At 48.4% G+C, this 23,097-nt stretch overlaps 1 protein-coding gene across 2 annotated transcripts in view; it reads left to right on the top strand.

Moving 5' to 3' along the window:
* atf6b (activating transcription factor 6 beta) overlaps positions 1 to 23,097 on the top strand; it is a 166,409-nt gene that overhangs the window by 78,121 nt on the left and 65,191 nt on the right. For both annotated transcript variants that reach the window (XM_085973856.1, XM_085973855.1), the window contains exon 9: positions 3,267 to 3,358. In XM_085973856.1, the coding sequence (XP_085829982.1) occupies positions 3,267 to 3,358 (92 nt within the window). The remainder of the gene's footprint in view (positions 1 to 3,266; positions 3,359 to 23,097) is intronic.

Here is a 23,097-nt window from a genome sequence, read left to right as displayed (position 1 = left end):
AGCCATTGGGAAGCCTGTGTTGCAACTGCACGGTCTCGTGGGAATCAATTTCTGGTTGTGGATAGCATTGGGAGTGGTGCAATTCTCCTTCAGGACCTCGCCACTGTGCTGAGCGTCACACTCAATAATCACCGAGCTCTGAGTGTTAGCCGCAGCCTTGGCAAGAAATACTGGTGGGCAAGACCGTGCTAACCTCCCGTATCGGATGAGGACGCGTGGCAGTGAGAGTAATGCTGAGGAGACAGTGAAGCGAGCAGGACCCGCAGGAGAAATCGGTGGCGTCTCAACAGTGCTGTAACTTCTTGCACTGGGGCCGGAACCGGATCGGTGCTACCAGCAGGGGGCGACGTCTGTGCCTTTAAACCCATAGCAAGCTAGATTGAACAGGCTTGGGGCTCTTCACTCTAGAAAGGAGAAGGCCGAGGGGTGACCTGATGGAGGTCTTGAAGAACCACTCCCTTCTCCAAAAGATACCAGAGAGAGACATATTAAAACTAAAGGGGGGGAAGTGGAACGATTATAAATAGAGGAAATGCGTTCCACAATAAAATGTATTTCCATTCCTTGAAAAATAACTTAGTATTCCACCCACAATAAGAACATAAGAAATAGGAGCAGGGATAGGCCACTTGGCCCCTCGAGCCAGCTCCGCCATTCAGTAGATCATGGCTGATCTTTGGCTCAAAGCCACTTCCCTTCCCACTCCCCATAACCCTTCCCACTCCCTTATCTTGCAAAAATCTGTCTATCTCCACCTTAAATGTATTTAATGATCCAGCCTCCAGGCCCCTCTGGGCAGAGAATTCCACAGATTTACAACCCTCTGAGAGAAGAAATTTCTCCTCATCTCAGTTCTAAAAGGGCGACCCTTTATTCTGAGACTGTGCCCCCGCGTTCTAGATTTCCCCATGAGGGGAAACATCCTCTCTGCATCTACCCTGTCGAGCCCCCTCAGTATCTTAAATGTTTCAATAAGATCGTCTCTCATTCTTCTAAATTCCAATGAGTATAGGCCCAACCTGCTCAACCTTTCTTCATAAGTCAACCCCCTCATCTCAGGAATTAACCTAGTGAATCGTCTCCGAACTGCCTCCAATGCATCTAGAGACAGAAATAGCCAATGAAAAACACATGGTTGTCTTTTGATCTTTCGTGCTTTGTGTACTTATCTTCCATGGAATTTTGCAGCCTAAAATTCAAAGAACACGCTAGAGGCACTGGCGAAGGTGCAGAAAAGATTTGCATGAATGATGCCAGAACTCTGAGGTTATAACCATCAGGAAAGACTGAGCAGGCTGGGACTCTTCTCCCTAGAAAAAAGGCAGCAGAGAGGTGACCTGAGCGAGGTCTAGAAAGGGTTTGAATCGGGTAGACGTCGAGAAGATGTTTCCACTTGCGGCCGAGACCAGAACTAGGAGCCATAAATATAAGATAGTCACTAATAAATCCAATAGGGAATTCAGGAGAAACTTTCTTTACCCAGAGAGTGGTGAGAATGTGGAACTCACTACCACAAGGAGTGGTTGAGGCGAATAGTATAGGTGCATTTAAGGGGGAGCTTGATAAACACGAGGGAGAAAGGAATAGAAGGACAGGTAGATAAGGTGGTTAAAAGGCATATGGGATACTTGCCTTCATTAGCCGAGGCATAGAATATAAGAGCAGGGAGGTTATGATGGAGCTGTACAAACCGCTAGTTAGGCCACAGCTGGAATACTGTGTGCAGTTCTGGTCGCCACACTATAGGAGGGATGTGATTGCATTGGAGAGGGTGCAGAGGAGATTTACCAGGATGTTACCTGGGCTGGAGCGCTTCAGCTATGAAGAGATACTGGACAGGCCGGGGTTGTTTTCCTTTAGAGCAGAGAAGGCTGAGAGGGGACCTGATTGAGGTGTACAAAATTATGAGGGGCATAGATAGGGTAGATAGAAAGGAACTTTTCCCCTTAGTACAGGGGTCAATAACCAGGGGGCATAGTTTCAAGGTAAGGGGCAGGAGGTTTAGAGGGGATTTGAGGAAAAACTTTTTCACCCAGAGGGTGGTTGGAATCTGGAACACTCTGCCTGAAAGGGTGGTAGAGGCAGGAACCCTCACAACATTCAAGAAGCATTTGGATGAGCACTTGAAACGCCATAGCATATAAGGCTACGGACCAAGTGCTGGAAAATGGGACTAGAATAGATAGGGCTTGATGGCCGGCGCAGACACGATGGGCCGAAGGGCCTCTTTCTGTACTGTATAACTCTGATATGTCGATAGGGTGGGAGGAGGCTCGTGTTGAGCAGAAACATAGAAGATAGGAGTAGGCCATTCGGCCCCTCGAGGCCGCGCTGCCATTTCATGAGATCATGGCTGATCATTCAAATTCAGTACCCTGTCCCTGCTTTCTCCCCATGGACCAGTTGGGCTGAATGGCCTGTTTCTGTGCCATAAATACTTTGTAAACCTGTGAGTGTGTCACTTGGGCATTGAACTCGGAGGTTCCGAACAGCACATCTGTAAAAGAGATTTTCCATAATCCAAGCATTTAAAAAAAAAAAAAAAAAAAAAAATACATGAAGGGCATTTGCTAGAAAATGTTACGCCCTCTTTGCTTTTGAAGCTGAAACATTATGTTTAACTGTTGACGGGTGCATACCTCTCTGGCTTTGTAATCAAACAAATAATTCACACTTTGCAAAGCTGCATTGATTTCTCCGTTTGATGTAACGGCACGCTGAGACTTTGGGAGGGGCAACTGCAGTGATAACTCGCCGGCCGGGAATGCCTGGGATAGGGTGGAACGCTGGTTTTACACCCCCGCCCAACATTGTCCTCCGTGGACTTCAGTGGCGAGTGAAATCGGGCGCGGTGTAGGACCAGCGTCGCGCCCAATCCAGTCAGATTCCCGAGGGGGCGGGTCAGGTTAAAATTGCCCCCCACTCTGTCCCCATTCTCGGTGAATGCCGTGCTATCTAATGAAGAATGGAAAGAAAAGGCCTGAGTTTCCTGAATAATGGTGGCTGGTTATGGAGCAGGTCACCTGAACGTTCAGTGCAGGGCTGGCGTCTGACACGAGAATGAAGGACTGGGGGTGTGGAGAGAAACTAAATGGCCTCGGACGAGCTGTACCCAACTAAGTGACTGGCATCCCTTCAGATGACAAAGATCTTGTCCCATCACTTTACTAGATTCATCTCCCAGTGAAATGGATAAGGGTTTACGCGGGTTTGTTACTGGTGTCTGAACGTTTTTATTGATGTGCGTCCTGTCTTTCCGATTTCAGAATACTGAATTGAGGTTGGGATCGGGTAACCGCAAAGCAGTGTGTGTGATGGTCTTCCTGCTGTTCGTTGCGTTCACCTTTGGACCTGCCAGGTGAGAATAAGTCCATCTCATCATTAAAAACAAAAGTGGTGGTGACGTCCTCTAATTAGTGAAACCCTCGTGTCGCCTTCCTCAAGCTTATTTGAGCTACAGGGGAGTCGCGGGTCATGGGGAACAGGCAGGAAAGTGGAGTTGAGGCCAAGTTCAGATTAGCCATGATCTTATTGAATGGCGGAGCAGGCTCGAGGGGCCGAATGACCTGCTCCTGTTTCTTATGTTATACTTTTTATTAGGTTCCGTCTCCGATGTTAGTGGGTGGGGTTGCTCGGCTCCCGGTTCGGGAGCACCTCGAATTTAAAATTCTCATCGTGTTCAAATCCCGCCATGGCCTCGCCCCCCCCCCCCCCCAATCTCTCTTACCTCCTCCAGCCCCACAACCAATGTAAGTCTTAGAGTCATAGTTATACAGCACAGAAAGAGGCCCTTCGGCCCATCACGTCCGTGCCGGCCATCAAGCCATGTCTAATCTAATCCCATTTTCCAGGATTGGGTCCGTAGCCTTGTATGCTATGGCATTTCAAGTGCTCATCTAAATGCTTCTTGAATGTTGTGAGGGTTCCTGCCTCTACCACCCTTTCAGGCAGTGAGTTCCAGATTCCAACCACCCTCTGGGTGAAAAAGTTCTTCCTCAAATCCCCTCTAAACCTCCTGCCCCTTACCTTGAATCTATGCCCCCTTGTATTGACCCCTCTACTAAGGGAAAAAGTTCCTTTCTATCTACCCTATCTATGCCCCTCAATTTTGTACACCTCAATCAGGTCCCCCCTCAGCCTTCTCTGCTCCAAGGAAAACAACCCCAGCCTGTCCAGTCTTTCTTCGCTGAAGCGCTCCAGCCCAGGTAACATCCTGGTGAATCTCCTCTGCACCCTCTCCAAAGCAATCACATCCTTCCTATAGTGTGGCGACCAGAACTGCACACAGTATTCCAGCTGTGGCCTAACCAGTGTTTTGTACAGCTCCATCATAACCTCCCTGCTCTTATATTCTATGCCTCGGCTAATGAAGGCAAGTATCCCATATGCCTTTTTAACCACCTTATCCACCTGTTCTGCCGCCTTCAGGGATCTATGTACATGCACACCATGGTCTCTCTGATCCTCTGTCTTTCCTAGGGTCCTACCATTCATTGTGTATTCCCTTGCCTTGTTAGTCCCTCAAATGCATCACCTCACACTTTTCAGGGTTAAATTCCATTTGCCACTGTTCCGCCCATCTGACCAACCCATCTATATCGTCCTGCAGACTGAGGCTACCCTCCTCGCTATTTAACACCCTACCAATTTTCGTGTCATCTGCGAACTTACTGATCATACCTTTTACATTCACATCCAAATCATTAATGTAGACCACAAACAGCAAGGGACCCAGCACCGATCCCTGCGGTACCCCACTGGACACAGGCTTCCAGTCACAAAAACAACGTTTGACCATCACCTTCTGCCACTAAGCCAGTTTTGGATCCACTGTACCAAGGCACCCTGGATCCCATGGGCTCTTACCACCTTGACCAGTCTCCTATGCGGGACTTTATCAAAAGCCTTACTGAAATCCATGTATACCACATCCACTGCACCACCCTCATCCACACACCTAGTCACCCCCTCGAAAAATTCAATCAAATTGGTCAGACATGATCTTCCCTTGACAAAGCCATGCTGACTATCCCTGATTTAATCCTTGCCTCTCCAAGTGGAGACTAATTTTGTCCCTCAGAATTTTTTCCAATAATTTCCCTACCACTGATGTTAGGCTCACTGGCCTGTAATTCCCTGGTTTATCCCTACTGCCCTTCTTGAATAATGGTACTGCGTTAGCTGTTCTCCAGTCCTCTGGCACATCCCCTGTGGCCAGAGAGGTTCTGAAAATTTGTGTCAGAGCCCCTGCAATCTCCTACTTTGCCTCCACACAGCAGCCTGGGATACATCTCGTCCGGGACTGGGGATTTATCCACTTTTAAGCCTGCTAAAACCACTAGTACCTCCTCCCTCTCGATGTTAATATGTTCAAGTATATCACAGTCCCCCTGCCCGATTTCTATGTCTACATCGTCCTTCTCCATAGTGAACACAGATGCAAAAAATTCATTTAAAACCCCACCTACATCTTCCGGCTCCACACACAGATTGCCACTTTAGTCCCTACTCTTTCCCTAGTTATCCTCTTGCCCTTAATATACTTATAAAACACCTTAGGATTTTCCTTTTATTTTGCTCGCCAGTGTTATTTCATGGCCCCTCCTCGCTCTCCTAATTTCTTTTTTAAGTATCCCCCTGCACTTTTTATACTCCTCTAGGGCTTCCTCTGTCTTTAGTCCCTTGTATCTGCCAAAAGCCCCCCTTTTTTTCCTAATCCATTCTCGTATATCCCTTGACATCCAAGGTTACCTGGGCTTGTTGGTCCCACCCTTGACCTTTACAGGAACATGTTGCCATTGTACTCTCTCAATTTCCTTTCTGAAAGACTCCCATTGCTCCGATGTGGATTTTCCTACGAGTAGCTGATTCCAGTCCACTTTGGCCAGATCCTGCCTTATCATATTAAAATCAGCCTTCCCCCAATTTAGAACCTTAATTTCTGGTCCATCTCTGTCCTTTTCCATGACTACCTTAAATCTCACCGAATTATGGTCACTGTCACCAAAGTGCTCACCTACTAACACTTCTACCACTTGCCCGGCCACATTCCCTAGAATTAGGTCCAGTACCGCCCCCTCTCTTGTAGGACTTTCTACATGCTGGCTCAAAAAGTTCTCCTGGATGCACTTTAAGAATTCTGCACCCTCTAAGCCTTTCACACTCTGACTATCCCAGTTAATATTGGGGAAGTTGAAATCCCCCACTATTATTACCCTATTATTTGCACATTTCTCTGAGATTTGCCTACATATCTGTTCCTCTATCTCCCCCTGACTGTTTGGGGGCCTATAGTACACTCCCAGCAAAGTGCTTGCCCCCTTTCTGTTTTTAAGTTCCACCCATATGGCCTCATTAGAGGAACCTGTTAATATATCATCCCTCCTTACAGCAGTAATTGACTCCTTTATTAATATTGCGACACCCCCTCTTTTACCCCCCCTTCTGTCTCGCCTGAAGATTCTATACCCTGGAATATTGAGCTGCCACTCTTGCCCCTCCCTCAACCATGTCTCCGTGATAGCAACAATATCATACTCCCATGTGTTCATCAACACCTTCAGTTCATCCACCTTATTCGCAAGACTCCTTGCATTAAAATAAATGCCATCCAGCCTTGCCCTACTCCCTTGTGCCGTTACATATTTGCTCTGCCTTCCAAGCTGACTTGTACAGCCAAATATAGAGGAAAAAACATCACCCCCTATTACAGCTCCACTCTGTATCCCATCCCCCTGCCAAGTTAGTTTAAACCTTCCCCAACAGTGCTAGCAAACCTCCCCGCAAGGATATTTGTCCCGCTCTAGTTCAGGTGCAACCCGTCCGACTTGTACAAGTCCCACCTTCCCCAGAAGCAGACCCAGTGATCCAGGAAACTAAAGCCCTCCCTCCTACACCAACTCTTTAGCCACGCATTCATCTGCTCTATCCTCCTATTCCTATACTCACTAGCACGTGACACCGGGAGTAATCCAGAGATTACAAGCTTTGAGGTCCTGCTCTTTAATCTGCTACCTAGCTCGCTAAATTCTTGCTGCAGGACCTCATCCCTCTTCCTACCCATGTCATTGGTCCCAATGTGAACCACGACCTCTGCCTGTTCACCCTCCCCCTTCAGAATGCCCTGCAGCCGTTCAGTGACATCCTTGACCCTGGCACCAGGGAGGCAACAAACCATCCTGGAGTCGCGTCTACAGCCACAGAAACGCCTATCTGTTCCCCTTACGATAGAATCCCCTACCACTATTACTCTCCCACTCTTTTTCCTCCCTTCCTGAGCAGCAGAAGCACCCCCAGTGCCAGGAAGTTGGCTGCTGCTGCCTTCCCCTGGTAAGTCATCCCCCTCAACAGTATCCAAATCGGTATACATGTTTGAGAGGGGGATGGCCACAGGGGTCCCCTGCTTCTACTGCTCCGCCTGATGGTCACCCATTTCCCTTCTGCCTGTGCAGCCCTTACCTGCGGTGTGACCAACTCACTAAGTGTGTTATCCACGACCCTCTCAGCATCGCGAATGCTCCAAAACTCCTCCATCTGCAGCTCCAGTGCCTCAATGCGGTCTGCTAGAAGCTGCAGCTGGATACATTTCCAGCGCACATGGTCATCAGGGACACCGGCAGTGTCCCTGAATTCCCACATAGCGCAGGTGGAGCATAACACGGGGCTGGGCTGTCCTGACATGACTTACCCTTTAATTAATTTAAATTAATTCAATATCACCAATTAAAACAAATATTCTTGTTAAGCGGCCCCGTAGCACTCTGGAGGTGCCGCGCACCAGCTTTAATGAGAAAAACCACGTGAACAGTTGACTGGGCCGCGCACCAAAAAGAAAAATAAAAGGGAACATTGCCCACAACCCTCTGAGATCTCTGCGCTCCACCAGTTCTGGCCTCTTGCGCATCCCTGATTTTAATTGCCCCACCATTAGCAGCCGTGCCTTCAGCCACCTAGGTCCTAAACTTTGGAATTCCCCCCCTAAACCTCTCCACCTCTCTCCTCCTTTAAGTCGCTCCTTAAAACCTTCTATGATGTCTTTTCCGAAAACTTTTTTTTTAATTCATTCATGGGATGTGGGCGTCGCTGGCAAGGCCAGCATTTATTGCCCTAGAGAAGGTGGTAGTGAGCCGCCGCCTTGAACCTCTGCAGTCCGTGTGATGAAGGTACTCCCACAGTGCTGTTAGGGAGGGAGTTCCAGGATTTTGACCCAGCGATGATGGAGGATCGGTGATATACATCCAAGTCAGGATGGTGTGTGACTTGGAGGGGAGCTTGGAGGTGGTGGTGTTCCTATGCGCCTGCTGCCCTTGTCCTGGTAAGTCGCGGGTTTGGGAGGTGCTGCCGAAGAAGCCTTGGTGAGTTGCTGCAGTGCATCTTGTAAATGGTACACTCTGCAGCCACGGTACGCCGGTGGCGGAGGGAGTGAATGTTTAAGGTAATGGATGGGGTGCCAATCAGGCGGGCTGCTTTGTCCTGTATGGTGTTGAGCTTCTTGAGTGTTGTTGGAGCTGCACTCATCCAGGCAAGTGGAGAGTATTCCATCACACTCCTTACTTGTGCCTTGTAGATGGTGGAAAGGCTTTGGGGAGTCAGGAGGTGAGACGCTCGCTGCAGAATACCCAACCTCTGACCTCTTGTTGCCACAGTATTTATGTGGCTGGTACAGTTTCTGGTCAATGGTAACCCCCAGGATATTGATGGTGGGGGATTAGACTCGCTTGTTGGAGATAGTCATTGCCTGGCACTTGTGTAGCGCAAGTGTTACCTGCCACTTATCAGCCCAAGCCTGAACGTCGTCCAGGTCTTGCTGCGTGCGGGCATGGACTGCTTCATTATCTAGCCTAACTTGAAAGAAAACTAAACTGACACGCTGCTGTGTTGAAGTAAATGATAAGACAGATTACAAAATGACATATAACTAACTAGCTTCCCAGCAATACTGTTGTAGGTGGGGGACGGTAGTGTAGTGTTTCTCTTACTGGATTAGTGATCCAGAGAACATGCGTTCAAATCCTATCGTCGCCTTTTGAGAATTTACATTTTTTGTTTAAATCCGGAATTTAAAAATCTGCCATCAGTAAAAGCAACCATGAAGCTGTCGTTAAGAACTCAAGTGGTTCACTAGGTTCACGAGATCTGGGTGTCCTTGTGCACCAGTCGCTGAAGGTAAGCATGCAGGTGCAGCAGGCGGTTAAGAAGGCAAATGGTATGTTGGCCTTCGTAGCGAGAGGGTTTGAGTACAGGAACAAGGATGTCTTGCTGCAGTTGTACAGGGCCTTGGTGAGACCACACCTTGAGTATTGTGTGCAGTTTTGGTCGCCTTATCTGAGGAAGGACGTTCTTGCCAGGACTGGACAGACTAGATGCAGAAAGGATGTTCCTGATGGTCGGGGAGTCCAGAACCAGGGGTCTCAGTCTAAGGATAAGGGGTAAGCCATTTAGGACAGAAATGAGGAGGAATTTCTTCACCCAGAGAGTGGTGAAACTGTGGAATTCTCTACCAAAGAAGGCAGTAGAGGCCAGTTCATTAAATGTATTCAAGAAGGAGTTGGATATATTTCTTAAGGCTAAAGGGATCAAGGGATATGGGGAGAAGGCAGGGACCGGGTACTGAATTTGGATGATCAGCCATGATCTCATTGAATGGCAGAGCAGGCTCGAGGGGCCGAATGGCCTACTCCTGCTCCTATCTTCTATGCTTCTATACTAAAGTCCTGTTAGGGAAGGAGATCTGCCGTCCTTATCCAGTCTGGGCCTATATGTGACTCCAGTCCCCACACCAACATGGTTGACTCTTAACCACCCTCTGAACTGGCCTAGCAAGTTGCTCATTGGTGTCGAGCCATCGCGGGATGACTAGTGATGGGGCAATAAATGCCGGCCTTGCCAGCGACGCTTGCATCCTGGGAATGAATAAGATGTTTCAATGGGCCCAAAAGATGAATCTGCTTAATGACGTTAGATCGCGTGAAATGCCGATTATAGAATCATAGAAAGTTACAGCACGGAAGGAGGCCATTTCGGCCCATCGTGTCCACGCCGGCCAACGAAGCTATCCAGCCTAATCCCACTTCCCAGCTCTTGGTCTGTAGCCCTGCAGGTTACAGCACCACAAGTGCACATCCAAGTACTTTGTAAATGTGGTTAGGGTTTCTGCTTCTACCACCCTTTCAGGCAGTGAGTTCCAGACCCCCTCTGGGTGAAGAAATTTCCCCTCAAATTCCCTCTAAACCTTCCACCAATCACTTTAAATCTGTGCCCCCTGGTTTTTGACCCCTCTGCTGAGGGAAATAGGTCCTTTCTATCCACTTTATCTAGGCCCCTCATAATTTTATACACCTCAATAAGGTCTCCCCTCAGCCTCCTCTGTTCCAAGGAAAACAAACTCAGCCGATCCAGTCTTTCCTCATAGCTAAAATTCTCTACTCCCGGCAACATCCTTGTAAATCTCCTCTGTACCCTCTCTAGTGCAATCACATCTTTCCTGTAATGTGGTGACCAGAACTGCACGCAGTACCCTAGCTGCGGCCTACCTAGTGTTTTATGTTCTTGTTGAAACTACAGACCTCAAACGATAGTCACCTTGCGCGATGGCCCGCTTTTGCTTTGATGCCTTTTTCGGGCAAGCTTGGAGAATGCGGGAGGTTGCAGTTTTTCCATGTTCACTGCTGAGCTGAGCAGCCTTCCTTTTGAGAATCATTAACAGCTGTGAGAAATGTTCCCGCTTGGGTGCGTGCGCAGCCGTGCAGTGATCTGCGAGGTCCCGCCCAGGCCGCTCACTGGCTTTTACATTGTAATGGGCAGCGATTTAAAGGAAACGGGCCGCGCAGAGCAAAGCGCAGCTTACAGTGGACGGTGGTTGTGATCCTATATAATGCGCAGTGCAGCTATTTTACTGGGTATTGGGGAATCCAGGAGGAGGAGAGAAAAGGGCCTTTTGTGGCCCACTTGTGCCTGTTCTCTTCCAGCCGAGAGCACAGGACAGAGCGAGACTTGCCTTTTTATATAATGTCCTCACGCTGTTTCTCAGTGCGTCGCAAAGCAGTTAAATAACTTTTTTTGCAATTGCGGCTCCTCTCGCCCAGGCAAATGGAGCGGCCTCACGAAATGCTCGTGAGGGTTTGCCTGCTCTGGATGGGCGTATTTCCTGGAGGTTTTATCACATGACCTCCCGCCCCAACCGCCCCCCTCCCCACGCTCCCACCACTGGCCGCCCGACCCGTCGATTCTCGTCGCACCCCACCGATCGGAAACCAGCAGACTCGCCGTCACCCGATTTGGATGGATCACGATTGTTAGTCAAGCGGCCTCCCCACCACCACCATGTCGCCAATAATTTTAGAGCTAATAGTGTTTAAAGAAAATGGGCCTCTGACGTTTACTCCTGGGCTTAATCCTGGAGATTAATCTTTAATTCCTGGAGACTCCAGGACAGTCCTGGGAGAGTTGCCAACTGCACTGTTTTGGTTGAGGACGTCCCAAAGCGTTTCACGGCCAATTCCTTTGGTACTTAGTGTAGTTGCTGTTGCAGTGTAGTAAATGCAGTAGCCAATTTGCGCACAGCAAGCTCCCACAAACAGCATTGTGATGATTTTTTTTTAGTGGTGGTAATTGAGGGATAAATATTGGCCAGGGCACCGGAGAGAGCTCCCCCCTGCTCTTCAAATAGTTCCTTGGGGGGTCTTTTACACTACGAGGTTAACGTCTACTGAATCTGTTCCTTTGGTGTTGTCGTTCGAACGAGGTTGGCTTGGATAGTGAACCACATCCCGCCCTGACCTGGCGAAGATCCTTGATCTGGTGGCAGGATGTGAGATAAGCCGGTCAGTCTCCCGTCACCAAGCTCTGAGCCGCTTTGCTTAAGCGGTGCTTCCACCAATTGGGCCAGAGTCCCAACAGAAGTGCCTGCGTTTATTAAACTTGCGCCGCTCCTGCTTGCTCAGGGCGCTATTATCCTCCCGATCCCGTGGGCCGCCCAAGGCGTGCAATTTGTGACCTCCGAACTAAAAGGCAGTACGGGTGGGTGGGGAGTGAGTGAAGATCGGTGTGCATCAAGTCCTCAACAGAACCTGCTCTTTGAAATATGATTCGCCTTTGCGTTGCTTTCTGAAACCCCTACACTCTGCCCATTTTATATTTTCCAAAGGGTTTGTGCAAAGCTGTTTGTTCAGGCATGCTGCCGTCTGTGGTTTATATCTAAGGAGCACCATGATGCAACGCATAGTTTCCGAGTTGGAGCACGTCCCTCCTGCTATCGCAACAGCTAAAGTCATTAGTTACAATTATGCAAATAGCTCCCAGAATTAACACTGGGGTGGTTTCTCTGTACTTCAACCAGTTAAACCCATCATAGCAGTGATCCTCAGACTTTGTGGGAAAGGAAAACACTTCCATTTGTAGACGGCGCCTTTTAAAGGACGTCCCAAAGCCAGTACAGGAGCACTTCTCTCTTGAAGCATAGTCACTGTTGCAACGTAGGAAAACGCAGCAGCCAGTTTGCGCACAGCAAGCTCCCACAGACAGCAATGCGACACGCAACCCACCAGATAATCTGTTTTGGTTGAGGGATAAATGGTGCATTTCTATAGCGCCTTTCACAATCTCCAGATGTCCCAAAGCACTTTGCAGCCAATGAGGTACTTATTGAAGTGTAGTCGCTGTTGTAATGTAGGAAAACGCGGCAGCCAGTTTGCGCACAGCAAGCTCCCACAAACAGCAATGTGATAAATGACCAGATAATCTATTTTTTAGTGGTGGTGATTGAGGGATAAATATTGGCCAGGACACACACAAACATAGGAGCAGGAGTAGGCCATTCGGCCTCTCGACCCTGCTCCGCCGTCCAATGAGATCATGGCTGATCATCCAAATTCAGTACCCTGTCCCTGCCTTCTCCCCATATCCCTTGATCCCTTTAGCCTTAAGAAATATATCTAACTCCTTCGTGAATATATTTAATGAATTGGCCTCTACTGCCTTCTGTGGTAGAGAATTCCACAGGTTCACCACTCTCTGGGTGAAGAAATTCCTCCTCATCTCTGTCCTAAATGGCTTACCCCTTATCCTTGGACTGTGACCCCTGGTTCTGGACTTCCCGGCTATCGGGAACATCCTTCCTGCATCTAGTTTGTCTAGTCCTGTTAGAATTTTATAAGTTTCAATGAGATCCCCTCTCATTCTTCTAAACTCCAGCGAGTATAAGCCCAATCGACCCAATCTCTCCTCATACGTCATTCCTGCCATCCCAGGTATCAGCCTGGTGAATCTTCGCTGCACTCCCTCCATGGCAAGAACATCCTTCCTCAGATAAGGCGACCAAAACTGCACACAATACTAAAGATGTGGTCTCACCAAGGCCCTGTACAACTGCAGCAAGACACCCTTGTTCCTGTACTCGAACCCTCTCGCTACGAAGGCCAACAAACCATTTGCCGCCTTAACCGCCTGCTGCACCTGCATGCTTACCTTCAGCGACTGGTGCACAAGGACACCCAGGTCTCGTTGCACTTCCTCTTCTCCCAATCTATTGCCATTCAGAGAATAATCTGCCTTCCTGTTTTTGCCACCAAAGTGGATAACCTTGCATTTATCCACGTTATATTGCACCTGCCATGCTTCTGCCCAATCACCCAACCTGTCCAAATCATACTGGAGTTTCTCGGCATCCTCCTCACAGCACACACGCCCACCCAGCTTTGTGTTGCCTGCAAACTCGGAGATATTACATCTCGTTCCCTCGTCTAGATCATTATTAATATATATTGTGAATAGCTGGGATCCAAGGACCGATCCCTGCGGTACCCCACTAGTCACTGCCTGCCACTCGGAAAAAGACCCGTTTACTCCAACTCTTTGCTTTCTGTCTGCCAACCAGTTCTCTATCCAAGTCAATACCTTGCCCCCAATCCCATGTGCCTTAACTTTCCATGCTAATCTCTTATGCGGGACCTTATCGAAAGCCTTCTGAGTCCAAATACACCACATCCACTGGTTCTCCCTTATCTATTTCAAAAAATTCCAGTAGATTAGTCAAGCCCAGTCCTGATGGATAACTCCCCTGCTCCTCTTCAAATAGTGGCCGTGAGATCTTTACGTCCACCCGAGAGGGAAGAGAGGCCTCAGATTACCGATTCATCCGAAAGACAGCACCTCCGACAGTGCACTGGAGTGTCGGCCTCGATTTTTGTGCTCAAGTCTCTGGAGTGGGACTCGAACCCACAGTCTTCTGACTCCGAGGTGAGAGTGCTGCCCACTGAGCCATGGAGGACCTGCTGCAAAATATCGGTCCACCTCTGGGGACCTCTTGTCCTAATCCCTGGAATAAAACCGTGTCAGCTACCCAAAGGGAACCTATTGCAGTTGTTGGTATTCAGCCACCAAACTAACCCGTCAGTAAACTGCCAAACACAGATTGCGGATAACAATGGGCAGCGGTCTGCGTATCGGTCGCCTTATCTGAGGAAGGATGTTCTTGCCATGGAAGGAGTGCAGCAAAAATTCACCAGGCTGATACCTGGGATGGCAGGAATGACGTATGAGGAGAGATTGGTTCGATTGGGCTTATACTCGCTGGAGTTTAGAAGATTGAGAGGGGATCTCATCAAAACTTATAAAATTCTAACAGGACTAGACGCAGGAAGGATGTTCCCGATGGTCGGGGAGTCCAGAACCAGGGGTCACAGTCTAAGGATAAAGGGTAAGCCAATTAGGACAGAGATGAGGAGGAATTTCTTCACCCAGAGAGTGGTGAACCTGTGGAATTCTCTACCACAGAAGGCAGTGGAGGCCAATTCATTAAATATATTCAAGAAGGAGTTGTATATATTTCTTAAGACTGAAGGGATCAAGGGATATGGGGGGAAGACGGGGACAGGGTACTGAATTTGGATGATCAGCCATGATCTCATTGAATGGCGGAGCAGGCTCGAGGGGCCGAATGGCCTACTCCTGCTCCTATCTTCTATGTTTCTGTCTCGGGGACCCCAGACTGAAAGCCTGTGTCTTGTGCTGCCCGCAGCTCCGGGGAAGCAACCGTCTCCTTCAGCTCTGAACTCTCGAGTGAAAATATTAATGTTCAAACTGCTTGCACATCAAGCATTCTTTCATTACTCTACTATCTCGACACAAAAAGCTGAATCATAGAACTTCATGGCACAGAAGGAGGCCATTTGTCCATCGTGTCCGTGCCGGCCCACAAAGAGCTATCCAGCCTAATCCCACTTCCCAGCTCTTGGTCCGTAGCCCTGTAGGTTACAGCACTTCAAGTGCATATCCAAGTACTTTTTAAATGTGATGAGGGTTTCTGCCGCTACCACCCTTTCAGGCAGTGAGTTCCAGACCCCCACCACCCTTTGGGTGAAAAAAATTCTCCTCAACTCCCCTCTAAACCTCCGACCAATTACTTTAAATCTATACCCTTTGGTTATCGACCCCTCTGCTAAGGGAAATAGGTCCTTCCTATCCACTCTATCTAGGCCCCTCATAATTTTATGCACCTCAATTAAATCTCTTCTCAGCCTCTTCTGTTCCAAAGGTAACAACCCCAGCCTATCCAGTCTTTCCTCATAGCTAAACTTCTCCAGTCCTGGCAACATTCTTCATAAATCTCCTCTGTACCCTCTAGTGCAATCACATCTTTCCTGTAATGTGGTGACCAGCGCTCTAGCTGTTACCTAACTAGTGTTTTATACAGTCCAGGCATAACCTCTCTGCTCTTATAGCCTGTGCCTCGGCTAATAAAGGAAACTAGTCTTTAACTAAAGAGCTACCTTTCCATCATCCAGCCGTCACTTTTCCCCCATGCTCACAATCCAGTGTCTTGTGGGCTGGGAGCCAGCCTTAAAGGCCAGTTTTACAGCCATTCACATAACAATACGAGGATTGGCCACTGCCCGGTTACAGCTGTGCAACCCCAGCAACAACAGCACCCGCCCAGACGCGCAAACAAAGTTGCAGTCATGGTTGTATCGAGAAAGAAAGACTTGCATTTCGATGCAGTGCCTTTCACAACCTCAGGATATTCCAAAGCGTGTTACAGCCAATGAAGTACTTTTGCAGTGCAGTTACTGTTGTAATATAGGGAAACGCAGCAGCCAATTTGCGCACAGCAATGTGATAATGACCAGATCATCTGTTCTTAGTGATGTTGATTGAGGGATTAAATATTGTCCAGGATACCGTGGATAAATCCCCTGCTCTTCTTTTGAAATAGTGCCATGGGATCTTTTACATCCACCTGAGAGGGAAGACGGGATCTCAGTTTAACATCTCATCTGAAAGACAGCAACACTCCCTCAGTACTGTACTGGGAGTGTCGGCCTGGATTACATGCTCGAGTCTCTGGAGTGGGACTTGAACCCGGGACCTGAGGGCAAAATGATTCCCTGTGAATCGGAGTGCACATAGGGATTGTTAGACGGGGAAAAAGACTCTACGCCTTCAGCCATCTTGGTAATCGCATGATTTTAAAATTCTCATCCTTGTTTTCAAATCTCTCCATGGCCTCGCGCCCCCCTTCCCCCCCCCCCCCCCCCCCCCCCCACCTTCTCTCTCTAACCTCCTCCAGCCCTACAACCCTCCGGGATCTTTGCACTCCTCCAATTCCGGCCTCTTGCGCATCCCCGATTTCAATCGCTCCACCATTGGCGGCCGTGCCTTCAGCTGCCTGGGCCCCAAGCTCTGGAATTCCCTCCCTAAACCTCTCCGCCTCTCTACCTCCCTCTCCGCCTTTAAGACATTCCATAAAACCTACCTCACCTTTTCCTAATATCTCCTTATCTGGCTCAGTGTCAGATTCTGATTAGTAATGCTCTTGTGAACGTTAAAGGCGCTATATAAATACAAGCTACAGCGATAATGGAACTGTTGACTAATCCTAGTAATCAATCCCCCTCAATTAGTCTCCAACAGACCCAGACATGAGGCGAGGAAACCCCCCAGTGGTGGAGAGCTTTGGGAACCATAGGTCCAACGTCACCTGTTCCTCTCGCGCACGCTACACTCTCCTCCCGTCATGTCTCAAATTGCTCATGTATTGTCTCCCAAATTGTTATTTTTGCACCTGTGCGATGAATATCTTCTAATGTACAAATGCCCTGAAAACATGGCTTGGTGTGGCTGCTTAATTTTGGCAGTTCTCGCAATACTTCTGAAGGAATTTAAAAATTGAGTAACATTTTAATTGCATATCCTGTTGCAGTAATGCAAGCAACAGCTGGCGCAGCTGCAGCCCACGGTACTGGCAGCAAGCAGCGTCGACGCGTTGCCCCTGAATTGATCTCGTTGGGCATAGTGACAGCCGTGGCTCAGTGGGTAGCGCACTCGCCTCGGAGTCGGAAGGCTGTGGATTCAAGTCCCACTCCAGAGATTTGAGCGCAAAAATTCTAGGCTGACACTCCCAGTGCCAGTAGTGAGAGAGATTGTTGCACTGTCGGAGGTGCCCTCTTTACAATGAGACGTTAAACCGAGGCTCCGTCTGCCCCCTCAGGTAGATGTAAAAGATCCCACGGCACTAGTTGAAGAGGAGCAGGGAAGTTTTCACCGGTGTCCTGGCCAATATTTATCACTCAACCAACACTTAAAACCATTTACAGGAAACTCTTCGGTATCCGGGACCGGCGTGTTGCTGGTTGATCAGAAATTCTGGATGATGGCGAGGGTTATCTACCGAGACTATTTTTAACAAAGAAAAATTAAAAAATCAAGAAATGTGCAGCATACAATAATTGGGTACTCACCTACAGAATGTTGTGTTAAATGGATGGTGGAAGATGCTTGATTAAGTACAGTTGAGGGTAATGCAATGCAATGCAATGACTACCACCGGCGTGAGAGACACGCACTACCCCTGTAAAATGGCGGATCGGAAGAGACGACCGGCAGCGCGGGAGAGTCAGACTCCTGTTACAGGGGTATCGAAGTGTTCGACTTCTGACAGCACCAAGAAGCCGAGTAGTGGCAGTTTGGAGAACTGCCCCCACTGACTAACTCGGCCACCGCGGGAGATTCAGACTCTGCAGCATTGCCGGTTATTGAGGTGTTGTTTTCGGAGTATGAATTTTGCCGGTTAATAGAGAATTCCGGATATTTAGGTGCCATTTAAATGAGATTTTCCTGTATCTGGATATTTGTCTCATTGCTGTTTGTGGGACCTTGCTGTGTGCAAATTGGCTGCCGCGTTTCCTACATTACAGCAGGAATTTCATTGGTTGGGACATCCTGAGGAGGTGATTTCAGAATCATTCTGGAATGCAAAGATAAACCCCGGCTCCTATTCTCTACTGCTAACAGTCTCCTTAAACCGCTCTCCCCAGTTTCCTCCACCCTCACCTCCGATAACAAGTGTGAGGCGCTCTAAGATTGAGACCATCCGTTCAGCTGCTTCTGCCACTTCCTTTCCTTCCCCTAGCCCACTGGGCCAAACTTCCTCTAAGGTTCCCCCATACCCGCGCCCTGAACTCACATCTTTCTCCGATCTCCCCTCATGACCTCTCTGTGCTCATCATGTCCACGAGACCCACCTCCTGCTCCCTTGACCCTATTTCCACCAAACTGCTGACCACCCAACTTCCTTTTGTGACTCTCATGTTAGCTGATATTGTTAACGGTTCTCTCTCCTCGGGTACTGTCCCCCTCTCCCTCAAATCTGCCGTCATCACCCCTCTCCTCAAAAAAACAAACCCTTGATTCCTCCATCCTTGCAAACTACCGCCCCATCTCCAACCTCCCTTTCCTCTCCAACGTCCTTGAACGTGTTGTCGCCTTCCAAATCCGTGCCCATCTTTCCCGCAATTCCATGTTTGAATCCCTCTGATCAGGTTTCCGCCCTTTGCACAGTACTGAAACAGCTCTCATCACGAGGAGCTGATGGACTTCTTTGTCTCTAAGATTGAGACCATCCGTTCAGCTGCCTCTGCCACTTTCCTTCTTTCCCCTAGCTCACTGGGCCACACTTCCTCTAAGGTTCCCCCCTGCCCTAGCCTGAACTCTCATCTTTCTCCAGTTTCTCTCCGATCTCCCCTCATGACCTCTGAGACCATCATCCAGCTGGGTGGGACTGCACTCGCTTGGTTCCATTCTTATTTATCTAATCGTAACCAGAAAATCACCTGCAACAACTTCTCTTCCCGCTCCTGCATCGTTACCTCTGGTGTCCCCCAAGGATCTATCATTGGCCCCCTCCTAATTCTCATCTACATGTTGCCCCTTGGTGACATCATCCGGAAACACAGCATCAGTGTGTACATGTACACTGACGGCACCCAGCTTTATCTCACTACCTCTTCTCTCAACCCCTCCACGGTCTCTAAATTGTCAGACTGCTTGTCTGCTCTGTTCATACAGTTCTGGATAACCAAAAATTTTCTCCAATTAAATATTGAAGACCGAAGCCATTGTTTTCGGTCCCTGCCACAAACTCCATTCCCTAGCCACTGACTCCATCCCTCTCTCTAATATCTATCTGAGGCTGAACCAAACTGTTCACAACCTTGGTGTCATATTAGACCCTGAAATAAGCTGCTGACCACACATCCACAGCATAACAAAGACCACCTATTTCCACCTCCGTAACATCGCCCGTTTCCGCCCTTGCCTCAGCTCATCCGCTGCTGAAACCCTCATCCATACCTTTGTTACCTCTAGACTATTTCAACACACACCTGGCTGGCCTCCCACATTCCACCCTCCGTAAACTTGAGGTCATCCAAAACTCTGCTGCCCGCGTCCTAACTCGCACCAAGTCCCGTTCGCCCATCACCCCTTGCTTGCTGACCTACATTGGCTCCCGGTTAAACAGCACCTCGATTTCAAAACTCTCATCCTTGTTTTCAAATCCCTCCATGGCCTCGCCCTTCCCTATCCCTGTAATCTCCTTCAGCCCCACAACCCCCAAGATATCTGCGCTCCTCTAATTCTGCCCTTTTGAGCATCCCTGATTATAATCGCTCAGCCTTTGGTGGCCGTGTCTTCTGTTGCCTAGGCCCTAAGCTCTGGAATTCCCTCCCTATACCTCTCCGCGCCTCTACCTCTTTTTCCTCCTTTAAGACGCTCCTTAAAACTGACCTCTTTGACCAAGCCTTTGGTCACCTGCCCTAATTTCTCCTTATGTGGCTCGGTGTCAAATTCTTTGTCTTAAAATACTCCTGCGTAGTGCCTTGGGATGTTTTACTACGTTAAAGGTGCTATATAAATATAAAGGCACTGTATAAATGCAAGTTCTTTTCTTTATTTGCATCCTGTAATGGGACTGTAATGGAAAGAGAGTAGGAATAAATGGGTCTTTTTCGGGGTGGCAGGCGGTGACTAGTGGGGTACCGCAGGGATCAGTGCTTGGGCCCCAGCTATTCACACTATATATCAATGATTTGGATGAAGGAACCAAATGTAATACTTCCAAGTTTGCTGACGACACGAAACTAGGTGGGATTGAGTCATAGAGTCATAGAGTTTTACAGCACAGAAAGAGGCCCTTCGGCCCATCGTGTCTGCGCCGCCCATCCATCCCTGTCCAGTCTAATCCCATTTTCCAGCATTTGGTCCATAGCCTTGTATGCAATGGCATTTCAAGTGCTCATCCAAATGCTTCCAGTTGTGAGGAGGATGCAAAGAGGCTTCAAGGCGATTTAGACAAGTTGAGTGAGTGGGCAAATACATGGCAGATGCAGTATAACGTGGATGAATGTGAAGTTCTCCACTTTGGTAGGAAAAACAGAAAGGCAGAGTATTATTTAAATGGTGATAGATTGGGGAATGTTCATGTACAAAGGGACCTGGGTGTCCTTGTACACCAGTCACTGAAAGCAAACATGCAGGTGCAGTTAGGAAGGCAAATGGTATGTTGGCCTTCATTGCAAGAGGATTTGAGTACAGGAGCAAGGATGTTTTACTACAGTTGTACAGGGCCTTGGTGAGACCACACCTGGAGTACTGTGTGCAGTTTTGGTCTCCTTACCTAAGAAAGGATATACATGCCATAGAGGGACTGCAGCAAAGGTTCACCAGACTGATTCCTGGGATGGCAGGACTGTCGTATGAGGAGAGATTGGGTCGACTGGGCCTGTATTCACTAGAGTTTAGAAGAATGAGAGGGGATCTCATTGAAACGTATAAAATTCTGACAGGACAGGACTAGACAGACTGGATACAGGGAGGATGTTTTCCCTGGCTGGGGGGTCTAGACCAAGGGGTCACAGTCTCAGGATACGGGGTAGGACATTTAGGACTGAGATGAGGAGAAATTTCCTCTGAGGGTGGTAAACCTGTGGAATTCTCTACCACAGAAGGCTGTGGAGGCCAAGTCACTGAATATATTTAAGAAGGCGATAGATTTCTAGACACAAAAGGCATCAAGGCGTATGGGGAGAGAGCGGGAATATGGTATTGAGATAGAGGATCAGCCATGATCATATTGAATGGTTCAAAGGGCCGAATGGCCTACTCCTCCTATGTTTCTATGGTCAAATTTAATTCCCTTTGACCACAAAGAGACAGGAATACGGCCCTTTGGTCCTATAGAATTGTAGGCGGACTCACTTTTTAGAGGGAGGGAGGAGGAGAAGCTTCGAATGAAATCTCAAGGATCAGAACCAACTCCAGTTTTGCTCGAACTCTTGATCCAGTTTTATTCAATTCATGTATTAGTGGAATAAAGTCTCATTAAAAAATGTTTTTGGGGTGACTAGGTGGTGCTGTAGATCCATACCCATTTTACCTCTGGCTTAGGATCGAATCCACCCCAGACTGGTGGGATAAGTGTCCTCCCCATCCACGGGTCTAATTCATGGGCAGTGTCGGAAAGGCCACGCATGTTGCCCAGAGAGCACTAAGGGTTAATTATGTAGTGTGGGACTGGAGTCGCGTGTAGGTCACACTGGGTTGGGGTGGTAGCCCCCTTCCCTGAAGAACATCAATGAACCAGTGGCGGGGGTGGGTCCCTGGTGCCAGCCCACTAGGTGGTCAGCCGTGGCTCAGTGGGCCACACGCTTGCCTCGGAGTCAGAAGTCCCACTCCAGAGACTTGAGCACAAAGATCTAGGCCGACACTCCCAGTGTGGTACTGAGGGGGTGCTGCACTGTCGGAGGTGCCGTTTTTCTGATGATTAGTTAAACTGAGGTCCTGTCTGCCCCCTCAGGTGGACGTACACGATCCCACGGCACCATTCCGAAGAAGAGCAGGGGGGTTCTGCCCCGGTGTCCCAGCCAACATTTATCCTTTAACCAACATCACTTTAAAAAAGAGATTATCTGGTTGCTATTTGTGGGAGCTTGCTGTGTGCAAATTGGTACTTCCATGTTTCTCTACATTACAACAGTGACTACACTTCAAAAGTATTTCATTGGCTGTAAAGCGCTTTGGGACGTCCTGAGGTTGCGAAAGGCGCTATATAAATGCAAGTTGTGTCTGACTAAGTCAGTCACACAGAGCTACTCTTAATTTGGCACCAATTAAAAGCAACCTTGCCCAGAGTTCCTAGGGTGGCTGGTGTGGGAAATGACGTGTATACTGGTGTAGTGGGCTGTGGGATTGAGCAACGCTAAAGCAGAACATGGGGAGTACCAGAAATTAAAAAGTTTCATCCCCCAGCACTAAAATGCCTGAAGTAGAGAAAAGAAAAAAGATCTTGCGTTTATATAGAGTGTACTGTCCTCCCTATGTGTATGTGTCTGTACGCAGTTAGACAGCCAGCCAAACTCCTTTCAATAACGACATGGGAGTCAGGATGTAGCGTCCAAGCTCCGGTGTTTAATAATGCCACACTTGCATGAGGTCAATGAAACAATACAAATCAGTTGCATTGGGTTGGAGTAAAACTGAGAAAGACAAAAGAAAGAAATGCACCTTGTTACATAAATGAGATATAACTAACATTTAAACATGAATATGTAATGAAACCATTCAACTCACAGGCAATGCTTTCGAAGGCGTAACAATGTAAGATTACAGCGGATTAACTTGCAGCACGCTCCATGCTGGTGTGACCTCTTTGTTTGCGATCACTACTACTTCCTGTTGAGTGACCCTACTGGCCATTTCCATTTACTGCCACCTACTGGCGGCAACAAAACGAAACTCCTGCAATTATAAGGCGGAACATAGAGC

Source organism: Somniosus microcephalus, unplaced genomic scaffold, assembly GCF_052327205.1.
Source record: "Somniosus microcephalus isolate GS21.2 unplaced genomic scaffold, FLI_Smic_1.0 unresolved_chr1, whole genome shotgun sequence".
NCBI lineage: Eukaryota > Metazoa > Chordata > Chondrichthyes > Squaliformes > Somniosidae > Somniosus > Somniosus microcephalus.
Note: the sequence above shows the minus strand (reverse complement) of the source record. Positions and strands in the feature narration are given on the sequence as shown.